The 23,748-nt window shown below is 37.9% G+C and overlaps 1 protein-coding gene across 12 annotated transcripts in view; it reads left to right on the forward strand.

The window, feature by feature from the left end:
* Positions 1 to 23,748, forward strand: part of NAV3 (neuron navigator 3) — a 508,081-nt gene that overhangs the window by 424,512 nt on the left and 59,821 nt on the right. For all 12 annotated transcript variants that reach the window (XM_085045498.1, XM_085045490.1, XM_085045433.1 and 9 more), the window contains 3 exons: positions 16,261 to 16,399; positions 19,607 to 19,883; positions 21,979 to 22,684. In XM_085045498.1, the coding sequence (XP_084901624.1) occupies positions 16,261 to 16,399; positions 19,607 to 19,883; positions 21,979 to 22,684 (1,122 nt within the window). The remainder of the gene's footprint in view (positions 1 to 16,260; positions 16,400 to 19,606; positions 19,884 to 21,978; positions 22,685 to 23,748) is intronic.

Genomic DNA, 23,748 nt, shown 5'->3' on the forward strand with positions numbered 1-23,748 from the left:
TTTGATGTACTGTGCATTCAGAACCTGACTCAGAAATTATTAACTTTCAAATGGAATGATCTTTTCAAGCAGCGTTAACAGAGCATTTTAGCAGTTTCTCATTAGATTTTCTTCGGTATTTGTAAAGTTCATTGATTTCAGAGAAATAAAAAACATCAGTGTATAAAAGATGAAGAGTAAGTATTCAGGAGTGAACCAACTCCTCCCCCTTCAAACTTTAAAAATAAAAAGGGGCTAAGAAATTAATTCAGATAATTTAAAGCAGCAAATTAATCTGTCTCATATCTGGGAGTAATAGATAGAAATAAAGAAGTAATAGGAGACCTTTCTGCTTTCCTAGCTCAGATGCATTATTTGCTGTAATTTTAGACAGGTTGTCTCTTAACAGACATAAAGGTGTGCAATAGCTGGGAAAATCAGGCTATTTGATGGTGTCCTTAACTGCTTAACTGTCACAGTTTTAGACATCAATGGTTGAGAATTTTGATCTCTACCCAAATCCTACGTGTCATAAAGAAAAATGATGTTACATAACATCAAGAAATTTATGTTCTGAATCACTCAGAAGTAAGTGCTGAAAATTCTCTAAATTACAGTGTAATAACAAAGGCGATCTCCATTCTCTAAGGAAAGTCTTAGGAAAATGCTAATCCTACGGGAAAGGTATTTAGGGATCATTTATACCTTAGAACATAAAGGGGCTTTTATTTTTATTCTAATATTAAAAATGTGTATTTGCATTATCCTTACGAATTTCTAATTCCTTTAAAAAGGCTAGCTAGGATCAGGCATTTAATTGTGAGCTGCTTCATGAAATATATTTCATTGTTTTCAATTGTTGTTTTAAAAAATTTATCATTGGTTTATATCTCAATTTGTTTCATTTCTTCCCCAAGAGACTTCTGCTTTTGTGGGTGTCTTTAGTAAGGGGTTTTAAAAGAAATTGCTTTCAGCAAAAGAGTGAAAATTTCCTTCAGGCAAACTCTGCTAAAAGTTTTTATACCATAAAAAACAAGCAAACAAAAAGCCCAAAAATTGTTAGAAAAACCTAACCTGAAGAATTTGATAAGACAAAAGGCAAATAAACAGAGAATCAAGTATCAGTAGATGTCAGATTTTTTTTCTTAACAAATAAATATCTTGACTTCTACTGACAGACTATTTTGATAGTGGAAGAGAACAAAGAGATAATGAGATGGACTCACATGCTGCACAGTCTATGGGAGAGATTAATAGCTTGTTTATTTTCCAAGGTTGCACACTCCAGCATTCCCAAGTGTAAGCCATCACATTTGACAGATCTGAAAATGACCAGAGGCTTGAACCAAGCTTGCCATGTTCTACTCTGCCAAATGCTTTTAATAGCAGTGTAAAAGCAAAAAAGTGGGGGTTGAGAGCCTTGTCAGTATTGGGAGACTCCTAGACTTTGCAGCGTTGCAGACAGACCATGGATGACTCATGCTTGTGTTTTAATCAGAGGAGGAAGGGGTAAAATTTGCAGTTTTTCAGAGAAAAACTTGAATAAGTGAATGAAAATCCTATGGAGTCTTCCTGTTTGTCATAAGAAGTAATCCTGTGATGTTTTCTTTAATTATCTGTTAACAACCAGATTCTCTTTTCTGTGTGTGGGAGCACCTGTCATGAGCTGGTCAAGTCATGGGCAAGTCTGTTTGCAGACTGCCACTGGCTTCCTACTTGAACTTTTACTTGGGACTCTTGTTTTCACTCTTCACCAGCATTAATTAAAGTGACATTTTGGCTTGAAGCCTAGATTTCTGTAGAATGAATCTGAGGCTGAAAGCTAATGTGGGCTTAAGCCCATGTACATGTATCAGGTGCCTCAGCAGAGAAAGAGAATGCCAAGAGAGGGGAAAGCCATACACAGAGCTTCACTGCTGAGCATAGAGTACCCCATGGCCACCTGGCTTTTGAACAGTGTCTATATATTGTCTCCAACATTAAGTTTTAATATGGTTATTAAAAGTGGATCTTTAACCCATTTAACACATACAACAATCATCTGTATTTAAGTATCTCACAATCAGAAAATTTGAATGGTATTACTTGAATACAACATGAACTTCACATGAATTTCTCTTAGATGCAATGGCAATGTTAGAGGTGCCAAATGAAAATTAGAGAGTTGAATGAAGGATAAGGAAGCACACATCTTTACTAAGGCAGCGAGTTAGCAAAAAGGGAAGCAAGGTCAGAGGTCCTCTCTCTGAGTATTCTCTCTGTTGTTCTCCTCCTTTGGAAAAAGCCACAAAAGATAGCAAGGCAATTGAAGAATTTCCTCTGTGATTGTGCTCCTCCTTTGCCTTTGCGGTGACTGAAGCAATATTGTCAAGAAAAGGGAGTGGTGGTTTCGCAGGATTTTCTTTTGCACTACTGCAAAGGAAAATGGTAGTCATCATTCATTTTTCTAGCAATAAATAAATGTTACTTCTGAAATAAATGTTGCTTCTCTCATAGTTGGTCCTATCTGTTATATTTTAGCACAATAATCTCAATTGCTAACCAGTATAAGATAGGTACCCCTTTACTCAAATTTAAGTTCTTCAAAATCATTTTAGGACATGTTGTGATTTGTATTTAAGCCAGTAATTCTGTATCCATCCTGGAAATTGCAATTTTGGGAGATTACAAATGTTCCTTTTTATTAGGAAGAAAGCTAGATGTTATAAACATTGATTATTTGTAGAAGAGCTATGATATCAGTAATAGTAATATTGTATGTGCTGGAGATTTTAAAAGGTAAATTTACACTGGAGTTTCCAGCCTGCCATAACCTGTTCTCACTACTGCAATACCCTCTGCCCTTTAATTTCCGCTGCTTCTGATAATTTTATGTAGTCTGTCAGAGAGCAAAAATTATCTGAATTTTAGGTTAAATTGGAGAGAACAGGGGAATTTCAGGTGAAAAGTAAGTAAAGAAAGTACTTGACTAATGTAAAGGCAACATACTTTCTCTGCTGGAATTGCATGGGAGGATTTTTGCTGCAGGCCCTGTGCTGCTGTCTGCAGTGCCCTTTGCCTGGCTGTATGTATCTAGGGTAGAGACAATGCAATAATTCAATTCTCCAAGCTCTCTACTCCCTGCTAATGTCTGGAGCTCTGACCTTTGTAGGTGACATTCACCCTTTTTTCATGCAGTGTTTGAGCTTGGTGTCCCTCTCTGCTGCAATCCATCATATTTCCACAATCTTTTGCTGTCTGGTCTTTTGTTGCTTTTCTTGCATCCTAAATATTTCTGCAACATTGCAGATGAGAATTTTAAGTCTCAGTTCTCCTAACAGGTGGTAAAGAGGATTCTAGTCCTTTCTGTTCTCTTTCCAGCAGAACTACAGGCTTCATGCCTATCCTTTATAGTATTTTTTTCTTTTTTCATGTAGAAAAAGTGAACTGAAAGAATGGTGTGCATGCTTTCTTTCTTTTTCTTTTCTCAGTGATTTTAGATCCACTTCCCCACTTTCACAGCTTGCTTGGGGTTGGGGTTTTTTTGGGTGGTAACAATAAATACCAAACCTGCAATTTATATTACTATAGTTAATTAAAATTTCACAAAGTTGCAAGGATAACTTGCACTTAAAAAGCTTCTTGATTGCAAGCCCAATGGAATCATCATAATTTTGGAGAGGCGTTTAAACTGGCTCTGAGATGAGGTGTCTGTGCAGCAGAGTGAGCTGCCTGGAGAGATCCTGCCCCTGGTGCCTGGCAGGATGCAGTGGGACTGACAGAGCACATAAGCCTTAACAGAGAGAAAAGACCCATCAGGTGCCAAAATCTCCTGTCCTGCCTCTGTCTGCTGCTACCATTCCTCAAGCACGTGTGTGTCTGTGGTGGGCTGGGGAGGAACAGCCATAGGACTTTTGTCGCTGTCATTCACCACTTCTTTGGTCCTGTCACAGAATTCTCTTTCTGCCCCTTAGTGTTAACCTCAGGGCGCTTCCCAATCTTCCAGAATCCAAGAGAAACAGAACTAAATTACTTAAACTTTTGATAGGTTTTGGTATGTTAGGGGAGTAAATTCATTCAGGTAATTCTTTGTGCATCCAGGGAGATCAGGCATTGTTTTCCTCCTGCTGAGGATGCTTAGAGGCAGAAATGTGCCCCCTTTCTAAAACCTCCCATTCACACCACACTGACAAGCTGTGTCAAAAGTCTCTTGAATCCATGAGCACCATTTTTCTCTTTCAGTCAATCTGGCAGTAGTAGTAATTTCAGTACTTTTGTCCCCTGGAAAGGGAGGACTCATGGTGAGATACATTAGTGCTGCCACCTTTTCAGCTGATAGGGGTTCTTTTAATGTACTGTTTCTCTGAAATTTGAGCTAAAAACAGCCAAGGGAACTATTCTGTTACCCAGAAGAAGGACTGCAACTTTCTAAAGGGTTTGGGTTCTTAATTTTTTGAAGAAAATTGTTTACAAAACAGAAGGTAGCAAGGACAGGAAATGTCTGTCTCTGTACTAGGAAGAATACCAAAATGTTTAGTATGCATAAAAATTAGGTATTGTTTTTGATTGTGTATCTTTAGAGATTTGATCAAAATATGTAATTTCTTTTTAAAGGAATTTTTCATATTTTGGCTCTGGTTTTGTATTCAATTTTGTGTATTCAATTTTGTGTATTCAATTTTTTTTTTTTAGTTTGTTACAAGAGAAATTTGAATATGTTTGATTTAAGAGAAAAGAAAGGATCTTTCAAAATTTTGGTTTCCGTTTTATGTTACTCTTTATTATTTTATTATATATACTTTTTTCATATCACTAGTATATGTTATAATATTTTATTGAAGATCTTCAATTTAGAAAAAGATAGTTTTGTTCAATGTTAAGTACAGTTTTCCACAATAATTTGAAACATCAAATTAAGTAAATTGAACCATCTGAAAGCTAAGATACAAAAAGAAAATTCATAGTGTCCTATTACACCTGTTTTCTCAGTGCAAGAAAGTTATTTCTGATTTTAATATCACTAAGTATAGATTCACTGAAATTTAAAAATTAGTTCCTAAGTTATTCCATATTTTGAGTAAATATTTTTTTTTAATTTTGCAAGATGTTTTATTTTCTATTTAAAAAATTACTATGTTGTCAGCAATATTTTTTGGAAATTTCCACCTGGCTTTATATCCACACAGCTGCCAGATGATTTACCCTTTCATAGTCCAGAAACCTGAGAAATTTATCTGGCCTATAACTTACTCCTAAAACCCTGCCTTCTCCAGAGTCTTACAAATTGGATAGGGATTAGGTTGAAACCTCAAGTAATAGTTCCATACGTGAGCTCCTACCCTCATGGGCAAGATGATAAACTCATGGAACAGGGACTTTTTAAGGGATTATGGGACCAAAAAGAATGAGGTACCACTGGCATGTGGAATAAGAAATATATTTGAAAACTCCTGGTGATAGAGTCAATGACAGTTGTGATCTCTGAGCACAATTAAATTACTATTACTATCAATGATTGCTGTTAATGACCTAGCGAAAAGCAGTTATGTAGCATAAGGTGCAAATGAATAGCATTTAGATTTGCTGCAAAAGCCTGGCACAAGTCAGGATTAAAGATAACATTAAACCCTTCAAACAGATTTTACCTTAAACTAAGCAGTGTCAATAATGTAAATTCCAAGATAGCCCTTTAATGCAGAGCAAGAAAATATTGAGGATTTGAGATATTAAAAAAATCCAAATATCCAGTTAATGCTTGGATGGCTAAACCTCTGTAAATAAGTTAGGTTCTGAAAACTGTGTTTTCTAAACTCAGCACCCTGACCTTCATTGGTAAAAAGGCTAGAAGGAATTAAAAATCAGAAAATCTGCAAATCTCAGACCCGAATAAAAATATTCCTTTAAGCTATTTATTAAAAAGAGAATAAATATGCACCTGAACTGCATTAAGCTTTTGGTTTTGCTGATTTATAAGCAGTCTGATTTATGTACAGAGTCATGAATGTCTGATATATTTAATTCATATTGCACATTTCTTTCAGAAATACTTCTGCTTTACCTCTGTCTTCATATGGCTATTTTCTTGAGAGAACTGTAATTTTTTTGACCTTTTTGTTTTCTACAAAGTTTTATTAAAATTAGTCAGTGGTTTTGCCTAGGCAGCAGTGATGAGCAAGACCCTGAAGGGCAGATGAACAGGGAGAGTGACCAATGAAGCCTTTATTCCTTACTGATGCTAAAAGTCAGGTCATGCAGATGCAGGGGAATGTCCTTTCCTACTTTCTGCTAAAGGAGTAACCTGGGTCATTACTCAGCAAAATTTAGGAAAGAAGCAAGAGGTGTGAGAGACAATCCTGGCAAGGAAAGCCAAGAGAAGAAGGATCCTTGTGTTCAGCTTAACTTGTCCTTTGCTAGACAGGTTGTTGTTGCAATGCTGATTGCAAGCAAGTAATCCTATTAGGCTTCAGGAAATAGGCTTACCTCGTTATCTGAAAATATTTGGGTGGATCAAGTTCTCAAAGAGTTTCAAGGGGGAACGTTTTTATTAAGAAGCTCTTTAGGCCTGGAACTAGCACCTTTTCCCGCAGTCACAATGTACTGCTAACCTCAACAATCCAGCACCTCCTCTTGAGACCTGCAAGGAAAAAATGTTTTGTACAAGGGTATGCGTGAGGAAGCCCATTGCCTCCCAGAGTAAACTCATTTACACTTTCAGAGGGACTGTTTTTCCAACACTGCTCATGTGTTCAGGGATGTGTCCTGCAGCCAGAATGCTCTCCCTGCTCCTTGGATGGCAGTGCAAGGCTGCCAGCTCTGGGACCATGTTATGCCATGTTATGGTAAGAAGGTTATTAGGGAGTTCTGCAATGAGGAGGCAAGGATAGGAGGTGTCCAACTCTCTGTTGTTACTGTCAGCCTACAATTGTAAAGGATGATTAAAAAAAACCCAGTGAAATTACAAATTAAACATAAGAATTTTGGTTTAGTCTCTGTCTGCCACATCTTTCCATTTTAAGCAAATGACAGTGTGGGGTAACAAATATTCCTCACCAGCCAAAACCACTACAAATCTTGCTGTATTGCGGTATAAAACTGCTGGATTTAAGTCTTGCTACATCATGGAAATTTATAGGATGAGTATCATGAACACAATGAAGACAGATTTACTTATCATTCTGCTAACATAGTTATGTACACTGTTTTTTTCAGATTGAGTTTAATTAGGTGCAGACGGGAAAAATAAATCCCTGCTTCTGCTTATAAGCAAAAACAAGACAGGTTGTTCTAGCAACAAAAATGCTTAAATGTGAGAGCCTGTACACAGTAAAGCAGTTTACCAGTAAATCAGGGCTTTGACATTGGGCATATAATTACTGGGAATAGTTCTCCTCTGAACAATTATCAGGAGGATCTGTTTGGTTTCTTAGCATACTGTAGAGACAAGGTTGAGTAAAGAGGTTTGATATTTCAATACCTCCCTCCCATCTGAAGTAGCTGACTGGCAGTTTGCAAAGGTGAATGGCAAATTCTGCTTATCTCAGGGTGTTTAAGGGGCTGGTTTCAGTATAATTTTTCTTCCACTGCAAATGCAGATACCATGAGATTCTTCTATAAGTTTGTGGGACCTCATTTATCTTTTCCCATTTGGGAATGGGAATTGGCCATATACAAAGTGAAGAGCTGTGGCTAGCACAGTTTTTCCCATGAGAGGTTTTCTTGTGTTTTGTAAATAAAGATAAAGTTTGGATGTTTTGGAACAGTGTCCCAGAACTTGGGCAGTGCAGGCCTGGCCAATCAGGCCTGGGGGAAGGCTTCTGACTGACCAATCTGGGTGACTTTTGAGAACTCTATAAATGTGATGAAATCAAAACAATAAAGGTCATTCCTTCTTGCCACTGAGAACTGATGCATTCATTACTCTGCTAGCTGCTCAACAGCGACAAAGAATGAAATTTCTACCTCATGAAGTAGTGAGGTAACAAGAAGTAGTATGGCTTTATATTGCTTTTTATCTTTTGAAGAACTGCATAGGCAGATAGTTTGTTTATGTTCCTTCAACTAATGTTAATTAACTTGTCTGAATCTGCATTTGAAAAATTTAAACATCTCTTGCATCCAGTATGTAGAAAATTTAACAAACAGCAGCGGGAAGATAATTCCATCAAAAGATTTTCTCCCTTGGCTTGTTATGATATTGTCAACAGCTCTTGATGGAATTACTTCCTTACATCTTGCTTCAGCCCCTATATTACTATTTTCCATAGACTGTTCAAAATATAATTAAAAATGGATGCTGTTTATCTGCCTCATGTAAAAAAAAAAAAAAAAAAAAAAAGAAGAAAAACAACAGCCTGCATTCCAGAAATGAAATATCTTCCTAGTTGGATATTTATTGTTTTATTCAATGCCTAAGTTTCATTTTGCAAAATTCCTTCTTCTGATTGTTGATATATTCTGTTATGAATTTAGAGTTAGATAATAACTTTCTGCTGTCCCTATCATGTCAGATTAAGTGTTGTATTCAGAAATAAGTGGAAACCAGAAGGGGTTCTGGCAAAGACTTATTCAGATCCTGTGGTGTGGGTATGCAGGTTTTGCAAGGTATGTATAATTATCACAAGGAATGTACATCTTCCATCAATTCATTTTGTTTTCCCCTGCTGGCTCTAAAACCAAATTATTTCTTAAGGCACTTATTAAATGCTTGGAAGAATATGGAAATTAACTGACCTTGCAAAAATGCAGTTTTCTTTAATTGTGCTCTTGGCTAGCTCTAATATCTAAAGTAGGATATAATTTTCTAATTGGATCTTGGTATAAAATAAATTTCTAACATGAATTTAAAAACCCTTGCAAAGTGATACTGCATGAAAGCAGGTGCATTAATACATTCCTATTCTTTTTAACTCTAAACAATTTTCCTTCGAATATACTGAGTGTATCCATTTTGGAATGTACATGGCATGATGTACCTCAAAATAATTCAGGATTAAGGCTTTGGCAGTTGCCCTGTTTGGGTATGACAGGTAATGCATTACACTTGCTGAGGAAAAAGTGGTGAAGTATGAGTCCAGCTGGCTATGTTTGCATTTAGCTATGAGCATGGAATAGCTATAGGAAAATTTATGGCTCGTGCAAGTTTCTAGTTATGTTCAGGGTCTGGGCTTTGGCTCTAACAGTCTGTGGAATGAAGCAAAGTACTGATTTTACAAATTCTGTGCCCTCTTGAGTCTGTCTGTGAAGGGTCAGTGTAGCTGTTTCATGAATAATGAGCAGCTGAGATCACAGTACAAGATTTAAAAGGGATTAATTCATGTTGAATTGAACTTTGAAGGAGAGATTTTGCCAGCTGAAATATTGGCATGTTAGTGAGGAGTTGCTTTAAGTAAAACTGTCCAATTATTTTCTTATCTTTTCCTCTTAATGAGCTAAGAGATCATTTCTGTTCTCAAAAGTCAATTATCGAAGTGGCTATAAAGTCTTTATATTAGGCTGAGTCCTGCCTTACTCTCCTGAAACATGACCTGAAATATGGGGGTCAGAGAAGAGATTTCATGGCAGCAGCTCAGAATGCATGTTAATACACACTTCACTGGTGTGCTGTAGAGAAGCAATAACCACCTCCATGGAGTGTGTTGTGGAGGCTGATTTTTTGCATTTTGTTCCTGTTTTATGGATTTTATGTGTGTAGAAGTAGCTTAAACACTAGCTCATGGTTAGTGAGTTCTGTCTTCCACTTGCAGGGCCTGTGTGACCAAAGCAAATGTGTACTAGTTCAGACTTTCTACTGTGGGCATATAGCTTAAGTCCTTTACTTTGCTGTTATCTCTCCAGTCTTTCCTGCTTACCCTTGGGATATATCTGCCTTTGCAGGTAATCTGCTGACTACCTTGGGGATTAATGACAACCTTTTATTTCCCAGCTAACATTTAATGTAGATACCTTGCACATCACTGACACAAATTACCTTACACCCCAGGTAGCTGTGCACCTCACAGGTGGCTAAATCCAGGGATTTTGTATTTTCAGAAAACTGTAAGGTAATTTAAATAATTATCCAGTGTAACTGAGGATGTCCCAGTCCTAGCCACTGCAGTAGACTAGTGTGCTAGCATCTTATCTGGCAAACATGGAAGTATGCTATACTAATCAAAAAAATTGCTGGTGCTTCTCATACCTCTACTGTTTCTATGAAAAATTGTGTCGTGACATCCAGAGGCTCTAAGAAAGGGACAGGGAAAGCTGTGTCATCTGGGGATTCATTGGCATAAAACAATGAGCTCTGTGCAGGCAGAGAGAGGGATAATGCCTCACTGCTCACCGTTGACCTGGTCTTAGTATGGAATTGTAGATCCTCATTCGGAAGTCAAGTCTCTTTTCAGCTTACAGTGTTACTCTTGTGTCATGATCTCAGTTGTCTTATTTGTCCTCTAAGACCATTCCCCCCCAGCAAGAGAAAAACACTTGGGCACTACCTTGCATTGACCTGCCATGGCAATGAATGATTTAGAAGTCTTTAAAACATCTTCACAGTTTGAAAGCTCAAAGTCGCTATAAAAAGCCAGTGAAGGTGGTTTTGCTAAATGTGTTCAGATTCCTTGAATCACAAATCCACACAAAAGTCCCTGGGGATATGTGAGTTCCACTGGCATTAGCAAAAATGTGACTAACGATTCCTCATTCTTAATCAAGTACATGTGTTTACTGCTGTGGTCTAAAGCTCTTCATGTGCAGTACAAAGCATGTGACAAATACAGTGCTATTTTCATTCATTTACAAACCTCCCCAGAGAGAGCAGTTATTCTGAGTAAATTAATATTTTAAGAGGAAAGTTTTTGGTTTTGTTTTCTAGAGCTGTATTTTTGAAAACCGTAGCTCCTGGTTCTGGTTGCAAAAATGGTTAATGAAACAAAGAAAACAATGCCAGCAACTTGTCAAACAATGCCAGGGGCTGGATACATTGAAGGAACCATAATTTTCTGGCATTCTTGACAGCACATTGATTGGACTCTTGCTGTGTCTGATATCTTCTTGTGTAAAGCTTTTTTATTTGCACACTTAAGCACTTTGGCTGGAAGTGTTCTCAAAAATTAATGAAGTATGCCAATGTTGCAACAAATCCCAGGCATCAACCCAACTTATCAGTATGGTGGACTTCTGTAAGATGGCAAGTTTCAGGGCTAGTAGGAAAATGCTGAAAATAGAAACAGGAAGGGTGGATGGAAGAATGGTCATGTCTGAGTGCTCGGTCATGTCTGAGTGCTCTGTCATGTCTTGTCTGCAACTAGACTGCTTTGATCTTCTGAAACAAGTACTTTTAAAGGATGATAATTTAGGTATCGATGGACCTAATACAGATTGCTAATACTACTTCCTCTTGTCACATACTGTCAGCTGTTGCTCTCCTAATCCAGTACTTTTAGACCTCATGCAAAAATCTAGAAAAATGTGTTGCATATTTTCTGCAGGTCCTCATTATGTAGGCTACAGTGAAATTGCATCTTTGCCCTAAAGCTCTATTGCTTGCCTGCCTGGTGTGTGAAATGTCCTATTTTGTATAAAATGTTCCTCATTTGGTTCATATAGTTCAGTGTGTGAACTCAAAAAAAACCGCAACAAACCAGATACTTGTGGAAAGCAAAGAAAAACATTTCATGAGCACAGCTGAGTGCAATTTATCTTGCCATTTGAGGGAATGCTTGTTGGAATGTGTTCGTAATCTTTGTTCAGCTCTACATACTGAGGTTAAGCACTCAGTGTTAAGGTGTTTTGACTTCAGACACGTTGCTATTTCCAGAGCACTATGTGGTAGGGAGGTCAATGAGAGGATTTTTATGAGGAGATATTTTCAGTACTAGCGCACACTAAGGAAATTGAGACAAAGAGTGATAATGGAGACTTACCAACTGTGTAGATAGCAAGTTGTGAATTTCTCAACTTTATGGAGTATTTGATATGGTCAATGAGTTGAAACTTTGCTTGAAGCATTTGGAGCAGTTTGTGAAGCACTGGGATGTGTACAATATGCATAGCCACCTTCACCAATTAGTGACAAATAGTGTGGAAGTCTTCTCCAGCAGAAGTGTTATTTCTTGCCTCAAAATGGGCAAGAATTTTTCACAAAGATTCAGGCTAGAAGTGGGGGATGAGCTTTAGCTAGTGCAAATAATCTCATCGACATAACTAGTACTTCAAAGAAAAACACAGAGCTAAACAGAAAGAATATTGGCTAAGTTATTGCAAAGAGTCTGGGCAAAGTCAGAAGGCATGAGGTATGTTTTTGGATGTAAGCTGTAACACAGTGGCCATCATTGTGACTGTTTGTGCGTGTGTCATCTCCACTTTACAGCTGGAAAGCTGAGGGACAGCAATAGTAAGGCCTAAAAAGAGGTGCTGGGCTTTAACATGCAATTTGAGTTGATAGTAACCTAAATTTAAGGTATCCCTGCAGCAAAATGTAGGTTCAAAGCACACATTTTGTGCATTACATTTTTGCAAGTCAAATGCTAACCAGTAAAGTAAATTAGAAGCTCATTATTGGTGCCCAATTTATTAAAAACTGTTAGTTAAAGTATTCACCTTGCAGATTGCAGGGAGTTTGGTACACCAGGGGCTTCAATCATGTTTCATATACTCCCTTTTGTTAAAGAACTTTCAACTTCTTTGAAAGAAGATAGAAGGCATCTTCCTGTAATGCAAAATGCAGATTCATCCCTAAAGCAGACCTCTTACAAGCATTGTAAGACCTCTTACAAGCATTTCTAGAGAAAAAATAATACGTGGTTTTGTTATCAAAAACTGTGGCGTGTTACATGCTTTTGCAAGGAGAGCACTGACTACTGGGCTGTTTGCTTTTTCCTTGTTTGCCAGTTTGAACCCAGACAAAGCAAAAAGAGCTGAGCTGCTGAAAATAAAAATCTGTCAGATACATGCAAGTAGTGATTTTGAAGAGAATTATGAATTATTCAGATTTTAGAAGATTTCTCTTAGAAATAGCAAAATTCATATCCTTAATAAGATTATGGCTTGCTGAATATCAAGATTCTTCTCCAGATCCTCTTGGGATCCAGGGGTTTCTCAAAGAAAAAGTTGCCAGAACTTGTCAAAACAAGACACTTTTCTCTTTACACTTAGTCTCCCAGATAGCTGAACACCATTTGCTGACATTTTCTTTTAAAGAAATCAACCTGAGGCTGATGCCAAGAAAAAATAAAAGAATCAAATTTTGTCAGCATTGTAAGTAGCTAAAATGTGCCTTTAAAAGCAAAGTGGTGTCGGGTATTAATGAGCAGCAGTACTAACCTGACCTGTCATAGACTCTGAACAATGTGTGAAAAAGAGAAAAATAAATGAAAGATAAAGTGAAAATGAAAGGTGAATCTTAGCCAATATATTAAAATACAAATGAATATTGTTTTGATGAAGGGTAGGAGGAACAAGAACTAAAATGAGAGAGTTTGTTGTAGACTCCCAAGAATGGGTTTTCAGTATCAAAGTGATGCACAATAATTTTATCAGATATTTTTGTCATGCATTTGCTAGCTTAAAGGATACAATAATATGAATCATCAAGAATGTCTTTTCCAAATTACAAATAAGGCATTTTCATTATCAAAAATATATTTACTTGTCTGATAGCAACTACACTATCTAGATTTGGGGAAAGAGGTAAAAGTAGAAACAGTAAGTACAGAAATATAAAAAATATAGCTGCATGAGCAAGTTATAAGAACTCTTGATAATACATTAAAATAAGTAAAAGAAACAATCTTCATTGCTAAAATGGTGGCTGATACGGTCTATTCTGTTGGAGTTTTCTGGTTTTACCATATCTTTTCAAAAGGCTGGTACAAAACATAGTGTCAAGTGGAATCCCTTTCTCTAACAGTCCTTACAATATGCCAGAAAGAAAGCAGGTAAACAAATACAGTGATGTCTCTGAAAGGTCAGTAGTGGACGTGTCAGAATAATCATCTGTTCAACTTAGACACAGCCATGAGTGTTCCCCAGACCCACTAATAATCCACCAGTGAGTGAGGTGTGATGAGTGTGAAACACCCTAGAAAAGCCATAATAGAAAGAAAACATGATTGTAGTAATTTTTGCCTGAAAACTTTGGCTGTAGAGAACATAGTTGTATTTTGTGAATCAGCTGAACTATTTCAGAATTTAGAAAATGTGAATTTTCTTACAGAGAAAAATGATAACAAAATGAAGTACCAAAAATTAAAATAGAGTAGAATAACAAAGAGGTATGGGGAAACAAGATGCAATTTGGTCCCCAGGGTCTTAGTTAGACTCAGAAAACTGATTATCAAATATTATTTGACATGAATGTCACACATTAAAAGCTTACGTTGTTTCTGGAAGTATCTAATATATATATATATATAATCTTAGATCTGGCTTATGATTTTTTTTTCTTTTCTAAAAAGCAGCTTTTAATGAAGTAATATTATCTTTTCTACAACCTAATCACATTTAATATTATTTATGTTTTTATCCATCTTTAAGATTTTCAGTCTTAACACTGTTCTGAAGGTATATTCCCATGTGGTGCACAGCATTTTAATAATGGCTTTGTAGCATCAATGATTATGCATCGCATTAGACAGGGGAAAATATAGCAAACATAAATGACTAGTTTTCCAGAGATGGTTCTTAGATGAATGTGGACAGCCTATAATGTATGACATTATAATTTCATTATTAAGTCACTAGTGTGTTTATTACCTGGAAATGGAGCAGAAGACACATTTATTTGTAGTCATTGTACTCAGCAGTGGAAAGTGCAGCTCTGTAGTAAACTCTTGCCCTCTGAAATATGTTTATCTTGTTACTGAGCTGGCTCACTAATGTGATTTTCTACCTTTTGCAAAAGGAAGGTAGTGCTTGCTGCAGTTGCTATGATACAGGACTAGTGCACTGAACTTTCTGGTGCATCAGCACACATTTTATTCCATGCAGTTCACTGTCACTGCTGTTGTCTCCCAAAACTCCAAATTAAAATAAAGACACAGATATTTTTTGTGTTTGCTCTGAATGACTAGTAGCAATAGTACCGAGCTTTATTTTGACTGTGGGATTGCATTTAATTTGTTTGTCTATAAAGCATCTCATGAGGCTACAGCAAAGCAAGGATACAATTTACTGTCTTGAGTTTTGCACTTTATCAGCATGTGGAAACACCTAGCTTTATCTTTGTAGAAGTTATACATCTAGAAGAGGCTTTATCAACCCTCTTCTCTCTAGGAAAGGAAAAGACAAAAAGAGGCACCTTCAGTGGACAGTTATCCCACAAGGTTGTGACATTTTAAGCCAGGAAGAGTTACCTCCTGGAAGAGGCTGTTTTTTATACTGGTTGGAGAGGATGCCTAAGTATCTTAAACCAGATACCTGATTTTTATATAGCTACAACTATAGGAGATGAACCCCATTGAAAGTGATAAGGTGATTTTTTTTTTTCAAACATTTGGCCTGGGAATAATCCAGAACAAGATTAACAGGTGGAGATGTCGCAAAACTGGGAGTATAATGCTGTATATGGCAATAAGATAAAAGTAAAAATTTAATGCCATAGAGAAGCAATTCTATAGAGAAACATCTTGAGAAACACAGATTAACCTCCCTCCCATACAAAAGCAAGGCTTTTGTGAGAGTTGGTAGTGACATTTCTCTATTTGCATCCTTTGCCTCAATCTCCCAAAGCAAAACAGTGGACAGACTGCATTTCTTCAGAGATGTATAACGTGTTCTCTGTCAGCTCCAGTGACTGTATTCTCAGGGATTCGTATTTTGATGACATTGCACCAACTACACAGAGACTGAAGACAAGAAAATAAAACTTTTGAAAGTACTGGCTTCCTGCTGACAGTGGATTAGGCTGCAGAAAAGATACTTATTTTATTTTTATGTAGCCTGAAAATTCATCAGGTGTTCTCCAAGATATTAATCATGTTTTGGCTAGCAATATCATGTAGGCTTAATGGATTTCTCTGCTGGTGTACTGAATGTGATTGCAATGAAGCATGAAACAAACTGTTTTAATGACTTACACTTAGACCTCATGGTAATTTTTTGGGGACACCTGCATCTTTCATTAATTGAACAAGCAACCACTTGACTGTGAGTGAATAATTAATTTAAAAATCTGGAAAAGAATATTCATTGTACCTTAGGAAATATTACTGAAAAGTTTCTGGCAAATCACTTGAAAAATAAGTAATTGCATCTATTGATTTTGAGATGTGTTCTGTCTATGGAGACACAGTATGTAAAGTAGATGTGATCCTTTCTCTGCAGCTGGGATGACAGCAGCTCAGTTAGCAGTGGCCTCAGTGACACTCTTGACAACATCAGCACAGATGATTTGAATACTACCTCATCTGTCAGCTCTTATTCCAACATAACAGCCTCTTCAAGGAAGAATACTCATGCCCAGGTGAGTAGCTTTCCATTGCCATTTGTTGCAACAGTCCCCAAGCATGCAGGATAACAAAAGACAAAGTTTGGTATCAATGTCTCTAAACAAATGAAATATTCATATTTTACAAAATCCTCTATTATATCAGAATGCAAGAAGCCCATAGACCCCAGTGACCCAACCTTGGGCTGTGAGCTGACTTCTCAAATACTCTGCTCCCAGGGCACACATCGCTGCTGAAGGTGCTGGCTGGTGAGATCCAGCTGTGCCCGCCCTGGGGGAGCCCCCACTGCCCAGCCCCTGCTGCACCCTAACACAAAACAAATGGGGTATGACTGCATCTGTGATTGGTGGATTTCTACTCACTTCAACTCATTTGGAGTATCTCTTTCAACAGATAACACAATTTAAAATAACATCTTTTTTGTCCTTTATGAGTTGAAACATACCAGGGAAGAAATACACAGGCTATATTGTCCGTCCAGATGGCAGAGATTCTCTTCTCCCCACTTAGGTCCAGGGATGAAAGTGTCAATGCAAGCTGACAATGCCTCGTGTCAGAGCAGAGTTCTGAATAGCATACAGCCACAAACTATATACAAAATACATATATGTGTGTGTGTTTCTGTGTATGTAAAGTTCTTGTGCCAGGTATCCCAGCATTTCTACCCAGCTCCCCTCAAAATTGCAAGTGATAGAAAAGTCAATACAGAATCATTGCAGGACTTAGTTCCCCCCCAAAAAAAAAAAAAGAAATAGAACCAGAAAAGTTTGTCTCAATAGGAGAGTGTTCTCTGCCATGTCATCTCCTGTTTACAAGCAGGGAACTTCAAGACTGAACACTCAGCATAGGGGAAGAGTCGTTGCCTCCAGTGACTTGATGTCAACTATTCAGGACACAAGACTGACACTTCTGATTCCATTTACACTCCTGCAGGCAGCCCATGTCTGCAATTCAGAAGTCTGTTTTGTAGATGTACAGTGTAGCAGACTCTCTGAGCAGGGGGAAAACACATATTTGTCATTTCCCACAGACAATAGGGAAATATAGTTACTTTTGTAATGAAAATTACTTTAATCTCCAACAGGACAGATATCAGACCAGTGCTGTATTCATGCAAAGATACTCACACAAATGCCAACATTGTTCAGCCCTTATCATTGCCTTTCCCACTCTGTCGGGGACTTCCATGGTTGCTGACTGGAGATCAGCCTCTTCCCTTTCACATCAACAGTGATGGTCAGCTAGTTCTGGCTTACTTGTTCTGCATAATCATGCGGATAGGAAAATCTCAGGCTGACTCTTTGCGTTTTGTTTTCATTTGGATTATCTCATGTTCTAGCTGCTCTATAGGCCTCTGCTTTATTTGCAAATTATTTAGCAATAGACAGAGATGCAGTGCATGTTCAAATTTTACTTTCATTCCAGAGGTTCTTTATATTATGAAGACTAGGAACAGACCTTTATCAGCTATGCCTTTACCAGGCAGATTAAGCAGAACTCGCTGTATTCCATGCTAGCTGGCAATCTCAGTCAGAAGCTGAGATGAACAGAATACTCATTTTGCCAGCCATTCTCCAGGTGTTAGATATACTGCAACACAGAGATCCCTTTCTCAGTCTTTTGGAGTCACTGGAGTAGTAAGAGCTGGCTATAGACAGAAACAGAAATTGCATATTTTGTTGTAATTTTCTAATTAAAAGCATAATAATGTTGAAGAGAGGTTTTTAAAAAGTACTACTCTTTTTGAAATTATTTCAGAACTTTGCTTTAAAAATGTATAACTATATGTTTACAGTCATTCATTTATGGGAAAAGGTCTGTAAGCATGTTGTTACATGTTACACATGTTGTAACAGTAACTTTAATGACAACTTTCACCTGAAGGACCCTGCAATATTTTTGTAGATATTTGCTTGGGTTTTTTTTCCCATTAATCCTTCCTCATAATCTGTGCTAGCATGTCCAAAGCACATACGTAATTATGGAAATGCAGACAGCTTTTGCAGTTTGTACACTTCAAATAACAAATATGTAAACAGGAACTGATTATTCTGTTGGTTTTCTAATCGGTATTAATCCTACTTATGACAGCAGTGCCTAGGAAACAGCCACAGAAGGGTCTCTGTGGTGAAGGAGCTGTGACAGCACAGAATAATAAATAGCTTGTCCCTCAATGCGATCCATTTTGCAGCCCCTCTTAGGCTGGTGATACCTGAGAGCAGCACCATCTTTTTGCTGTTAAAGAGGGGCAGAGGCAAGCAGGACTGGTGAGATGGTGATGTGCAAATAAGGCTTCAGACTGGGGTCAGGAGGCTGCAGAAACACACAGAAGGAAGAGTTACACCAAACAACGTGTCAGCAGAAAGAACACCAGTCTTGTCAAGCACAGAGGGTAGGGTCAGTCTCTGTTTCTATTTAAGCCACTTTCGCAGCTTCTATATTGTGTTGTTGGGCTGCTCCTTGCAGCACTCCCTTATCAGCATGCCTCAGGGAAGGCAGATGCCACAGGGGGGTTAGGTCCTCTCTGGTGCATCCTCCGCATGGTGTGAGTTTCAGAGGGAGCATGAGCCCAGCTGGTTGCCTTCACACCACAGATGAGTAGTGCTGGCATAAGCCCCTCTTCTTCTCTATTAGCCAGTAAAGCTCAAGAGAGTTTCTTGTTGGAAACAATTCATTTCTGTAGAAATGGACCAGTAGAAAAGGCATCATCTGTAGAATAAATAGTTTTGCAGAAAATGCTGTCCTTGCTCACTGGTGGCACAACACACTCTCTTCTGCTGGAACAATATTCCTAATGTAGTCACTGGAAAGCTTGGGTAGGAAAAGGTGAGTAGCCAGGCCGAGGTGATTTTAGTAGTATATCTAGGAATTCACTCACCTAAACTTTTAGTAAAATCTCTCAGCACAGTGATTCACTTCAGGTGGAGCTGAGGAAAAACTGTATCACCGCTAATGATTAGAGTAAATTAAGTTAAGTGAACTTCATTATAGTTTCTCTATAAAAGAAAGGGATTAAACATTTTTGAAATAAAAAAGAGAAATTTCATCCCCAAATGGGTATATTTTAAAACTTTTGGAATCAGGATACTAAGGTTTTAGAAGGAAAGTTTCTGTGGCCCTTGCTGCAAATAGAGCAAATTCTCCTCCCCTACTATAATTTAAGAAATCAGCAAATAATGGAGATGCTGGGACTGACCATTTCTCATGCAAATGTCTTGCAGCTGAAGACAGACTCAGAAAAGCGCTCAGTTACAGACAGCGAAACTTGGGGCAGCACTGAAGAGCTAAAGAAACCAGAGGAAGACTTTGACAGCAGCGTAGACAGCAGTGGCAAGTGGAAAGGCCTTCCCTCGGGACTGTCTGAAGAGTCAGAGAAGGGGGGGCAGAAAACATCTCTCTCTGTGTCCCAGACTGGATCTTGGAGGAGAGGCATGACTGCACAAGTAGGAGCAACTCAGTCCAGGCACAAAGCAGGAACAAGTGCCCTCAAGACCCCAGGTAGGAACTGTAGTTCAGATTACAGTGCTCTTCAAATTATTGATAGATATTATATATGTATACATACTATATGCATATTTTTCTCTCCTCCCATAAATGACTGCAAGCCCAGATTGTAATAACATACTAACTTGTTCACTTCTATAACTCTTAGTTTGCTACATGCATGCTAATAATTTATTAATTACACATGGGTGCATCCATAACAAAAACTGATTTGTTGTACTATCATTTGTGTATGTCAATGTCTAGTAAGGAATTCTAAGACGCATTTTTGGACTCATCTGTGCCTTATCATTATTCTCTAGAAAACCTTACATTTGATAATTGAACATATGCATAGAAATGGCCAAATACTAGAAGCTGAGTCAAAATGATTGAATATCCAAGGGAGGGGACTCAAAATTATATTTTGAGTTATTTCTGAACTAAAGCTGAATTATCACTTTCCACACACTGTGGGTGTTTTATAGACCACTATTAAGAGATAAAAAATTGTAAAAAAATGCCTATTTATACACTGTCAGTGCTAAATGCCCTCTTACCAAATTTACGAAGACCTCTCAGAAGCAGTAACAACTTCTGCAACCTAGTTTTGAAGCAAAAAATTGAAAGCTGGTGAAAGAGATAATTATTAAGACCATCTAATCCTAATCCATCATTTTACTATGGAAATGTGAATTCTCAGTAGGATATTTTCTGGAGCTTTGTTATATCCTGACAAAATAGTGCATGACCATGCTTCAACCCCTAGTTGTAAAGGCAACTAATAAAGATCACCTCAGAATGAATTCCTACCCTTTGTGAGCACCTTTTGTTTCTTTGCAATTTGGAACTGCTAACCATTGGTCAGCCTCTGGTCTGTGAGATCCCTGAGGAGCATTGCTGTGGTGATCATATGGATACAGAAATTACACCCCTCAAATAGTAATTAAAAAATGGAGATCCTAAAAGGTTTGCTGCATGCCAGTCTAAGCTTTCCCGATCTGTTTCGCTGAAAGTGATCAGGCATCCACTGTGCAACACGTAATTTAGGCCTTAATTACTAATGATCTGTATTTCTGCTGGGTCAGAGTCTGATCCATATCATGGAATGTGCATCTGTTTGTGTAGCATGAAATGTGTACTGGATATAAACAGGAGTGGATTCAGTTCTGCTTCGCAGGTGTCGCTCTTTATTGCATTTCAGTTTCCTAAGAAAAATTAGGTCATCCACCTCCAAAGCTTCCATAATCACTTGAAGAGTAAATTAAAAACTCTGTTACGTCTTATGACTTAGTAGGAGAATACAATAGATGCTTAGAGAGAAGTTAGAATTGAAATAGCAATTTTTATCTATTTGTAAAATAGGAATAGAGCACATTCTTTTATAACAGAACATCTTATTTCAGCCTTTCTGAATGTTGTAATAAAATTCTAGAAAATACGGAACATAGAAATATATGTTATATAGACATAAGACTACACAGGACTGTAGAAAACCTCTTAAAAAATCTTGAGAAGACATCAAGGATAAAACAGACTATTAGCTTGTGTAATTGATATTGTTACAGATCAAGATGATTCATTCCATAACATAATCTCTCCCTGATAATTTTGTGTAACTAAAACCAGAACAAACTTAGTCATAAGCTAAAAAGATGCAATCAGTGAAAACGAAAGAACTCTATAAGTACTACTAATTTCTACATGCATAATTAAAGTTGTACTTGGACATAAGAGACTTTTATTACATGTAATATTTTATTTTCAAATGTTATTTCTTTCATACAGAAATAGTGTTAACATAAAAAAATAAAATTTCTTAGGGTTTATTCAAGACAATTTTCTACAGCTATGTTTTCTACCTATATATGAAACTGGAAGTCCTCAGAGGAATTTAAAGCTTTTAATACTTAATGCTTACCTTTAATGTGTCATATCTGCTACAGATAGCTGATGGGAGACTAAAGACCAAACTGGTCTGTTTCCTTAGGGAAATTCTTTTATATGTGTACTTTTTCATTCTGAAATTGTAGTCATATAGTGTTGAAATTAGACATTAAGATATTGCAGCTTAAACACAAGTGACATTTTCAAATATACTTTTACTTAGGAAAAACTGACGATGCAAAAGCTTCAGAAAAAGTGAAAACTCCCCTGAAAGGTGCCTCCATACAGCGATCTCCATCAGATGCAGGAAAAAGCAGCGGTGATGAAGGGAAAAAGCCTCCCTCTGGCATTGCAAGATCAACTGCTACAGGGTCATTTGGATTCAAGAAGTCTGGGTTGGGATCTTCTACCATAATCACCACAAGTGGAGCGACCATCACAAGCGGGTCAGCAACGCTAGGAAAAATGCCAAAATCTTCAGCCATCAGCGGGAAGTCCAACGCAGCAAGGAAGACGAGCTTAGATGGTTCCCAAAACCAGGATGACGGCGTCCTGCATGTGAGCTCCAAGACAACGCTGCAGTATCGCAGTCTGCCGCGCCCATCGAAATCCAGCGGCAGCGGGATCCCTGGCAGGGGAGGCCACCGCTCCAGCACCAGCAGCATCGACTCCAACGTGAGCAGCAAGTCTGCGGGTGCTGCTGCCACCAAACTGCGGGAGCCCAGCAAGATCGGCTCCGGGAGGTCCAGCCCTGTCACCATCAACCAGACAGACAAGGAGAAGGAGAAAGTGGCAGTGTCAGACTCTGAAAGCGTCTCGCTGTCCAGTTCCCCGAAATCCAGCCCAACTTCGGCAAGTGCCTCTGGCACACCGGGACTTAGACAGCCAGGATCCAAATACCCAGATATTGCTTCCCCCACACTCCGAAGGTTAGTGCATTTCTGTAATTCCCCTGAAGCTGCAATATATAAAGCAGGGGTTTTGGATGTGTTGAAGTACTGTGCAAAAAGCCTTTTCAGGGAATATTTTGCCACAAACAAATCAAGTACAGAAAAAGAAAAGGGCAGTATTTTTCTCATGCAACACAATGATTTCTTTGCGATTTAAAGACCTTCCCAGACCTGAAATGGCTGCTCCTTGAGCTTTAAGCATTTTAGGTACATCCCCATAACAGTTTGAAGCTTAGAAGTTGGACTCAAAGATCCTTATGGGTCCTTTCCTACCCAAAATATTCTAAGTTAAGCCACATGTGAAGTTTCCTCTCAAAACTGTGGTAAACCCCCAAAGGGAAGAAGGACAGTGTGTTCAGGCACGTTCTGTCAATGGAACAGGCATTGCCATTTTCTGAATGGAGAACTAAAGAGCTCTTTAAATTATAAAGATTAAGATTTACTTTCATATTGTTGGCAGCTCCACCTACAAACACTTCATTATCTTAGCAGCTTTGTTACATCTTTCGACACAAACATTGGCAAGACTAAATTTCAACTGTAAATGCTCTATTGTAACGTTTCTGGAAGTATAAATCTGGATGAAGTGTAAATTAGGATGGAGCACTTGCGCTGCTGGAGAAAAAGCCAATAGTGCCCTCTTGTGCCTGTTTACCAGAGCAGCATCTCCAGGCAGCTGGGGAGCTGCAGCTTAGTTTTGTGGTCTTGGTAATATGTAAAATGGATTCATACATTATTAGACATGCTTACTTTACATCATGATAAGTTGTGCATTTATTTACCATTAATTTATGAGCTGTACATTAACTGCAGCTTAAAATATTTCCAGAAATACATTAAAACATCACATGACCCTCTAGTTCAAGTTTTAGAGGACTCACAGTTTATTTTTTCATCATTACTGTAGAATTCTCATATCTAGAATTGCTGGAAGAAATTATGTGAAATACACTTTTGTCATTCTTGCCCTTGGAGACAAATTGAGCCCCTTTAGCCATGGTGCAGTTTATTCTGTCTGAGTGGTTACTACATGACTGATGACC

Source organism: Lichenostomus cassidix, chromosome 1Aa (assembly GCF_008360975.1).
Source record: "Lichenostomus cassidix isolate B80296 chromosome 1Aa, HeHo_3.0, whole genome shotgun sequence".
Classification (NCBI taxonomy): Eukaryota; Metazoa; Chordata; class Aves; order Passeriformes; family Meliphagidae; genus Lichenostomus; species Lichenostomus cassidix.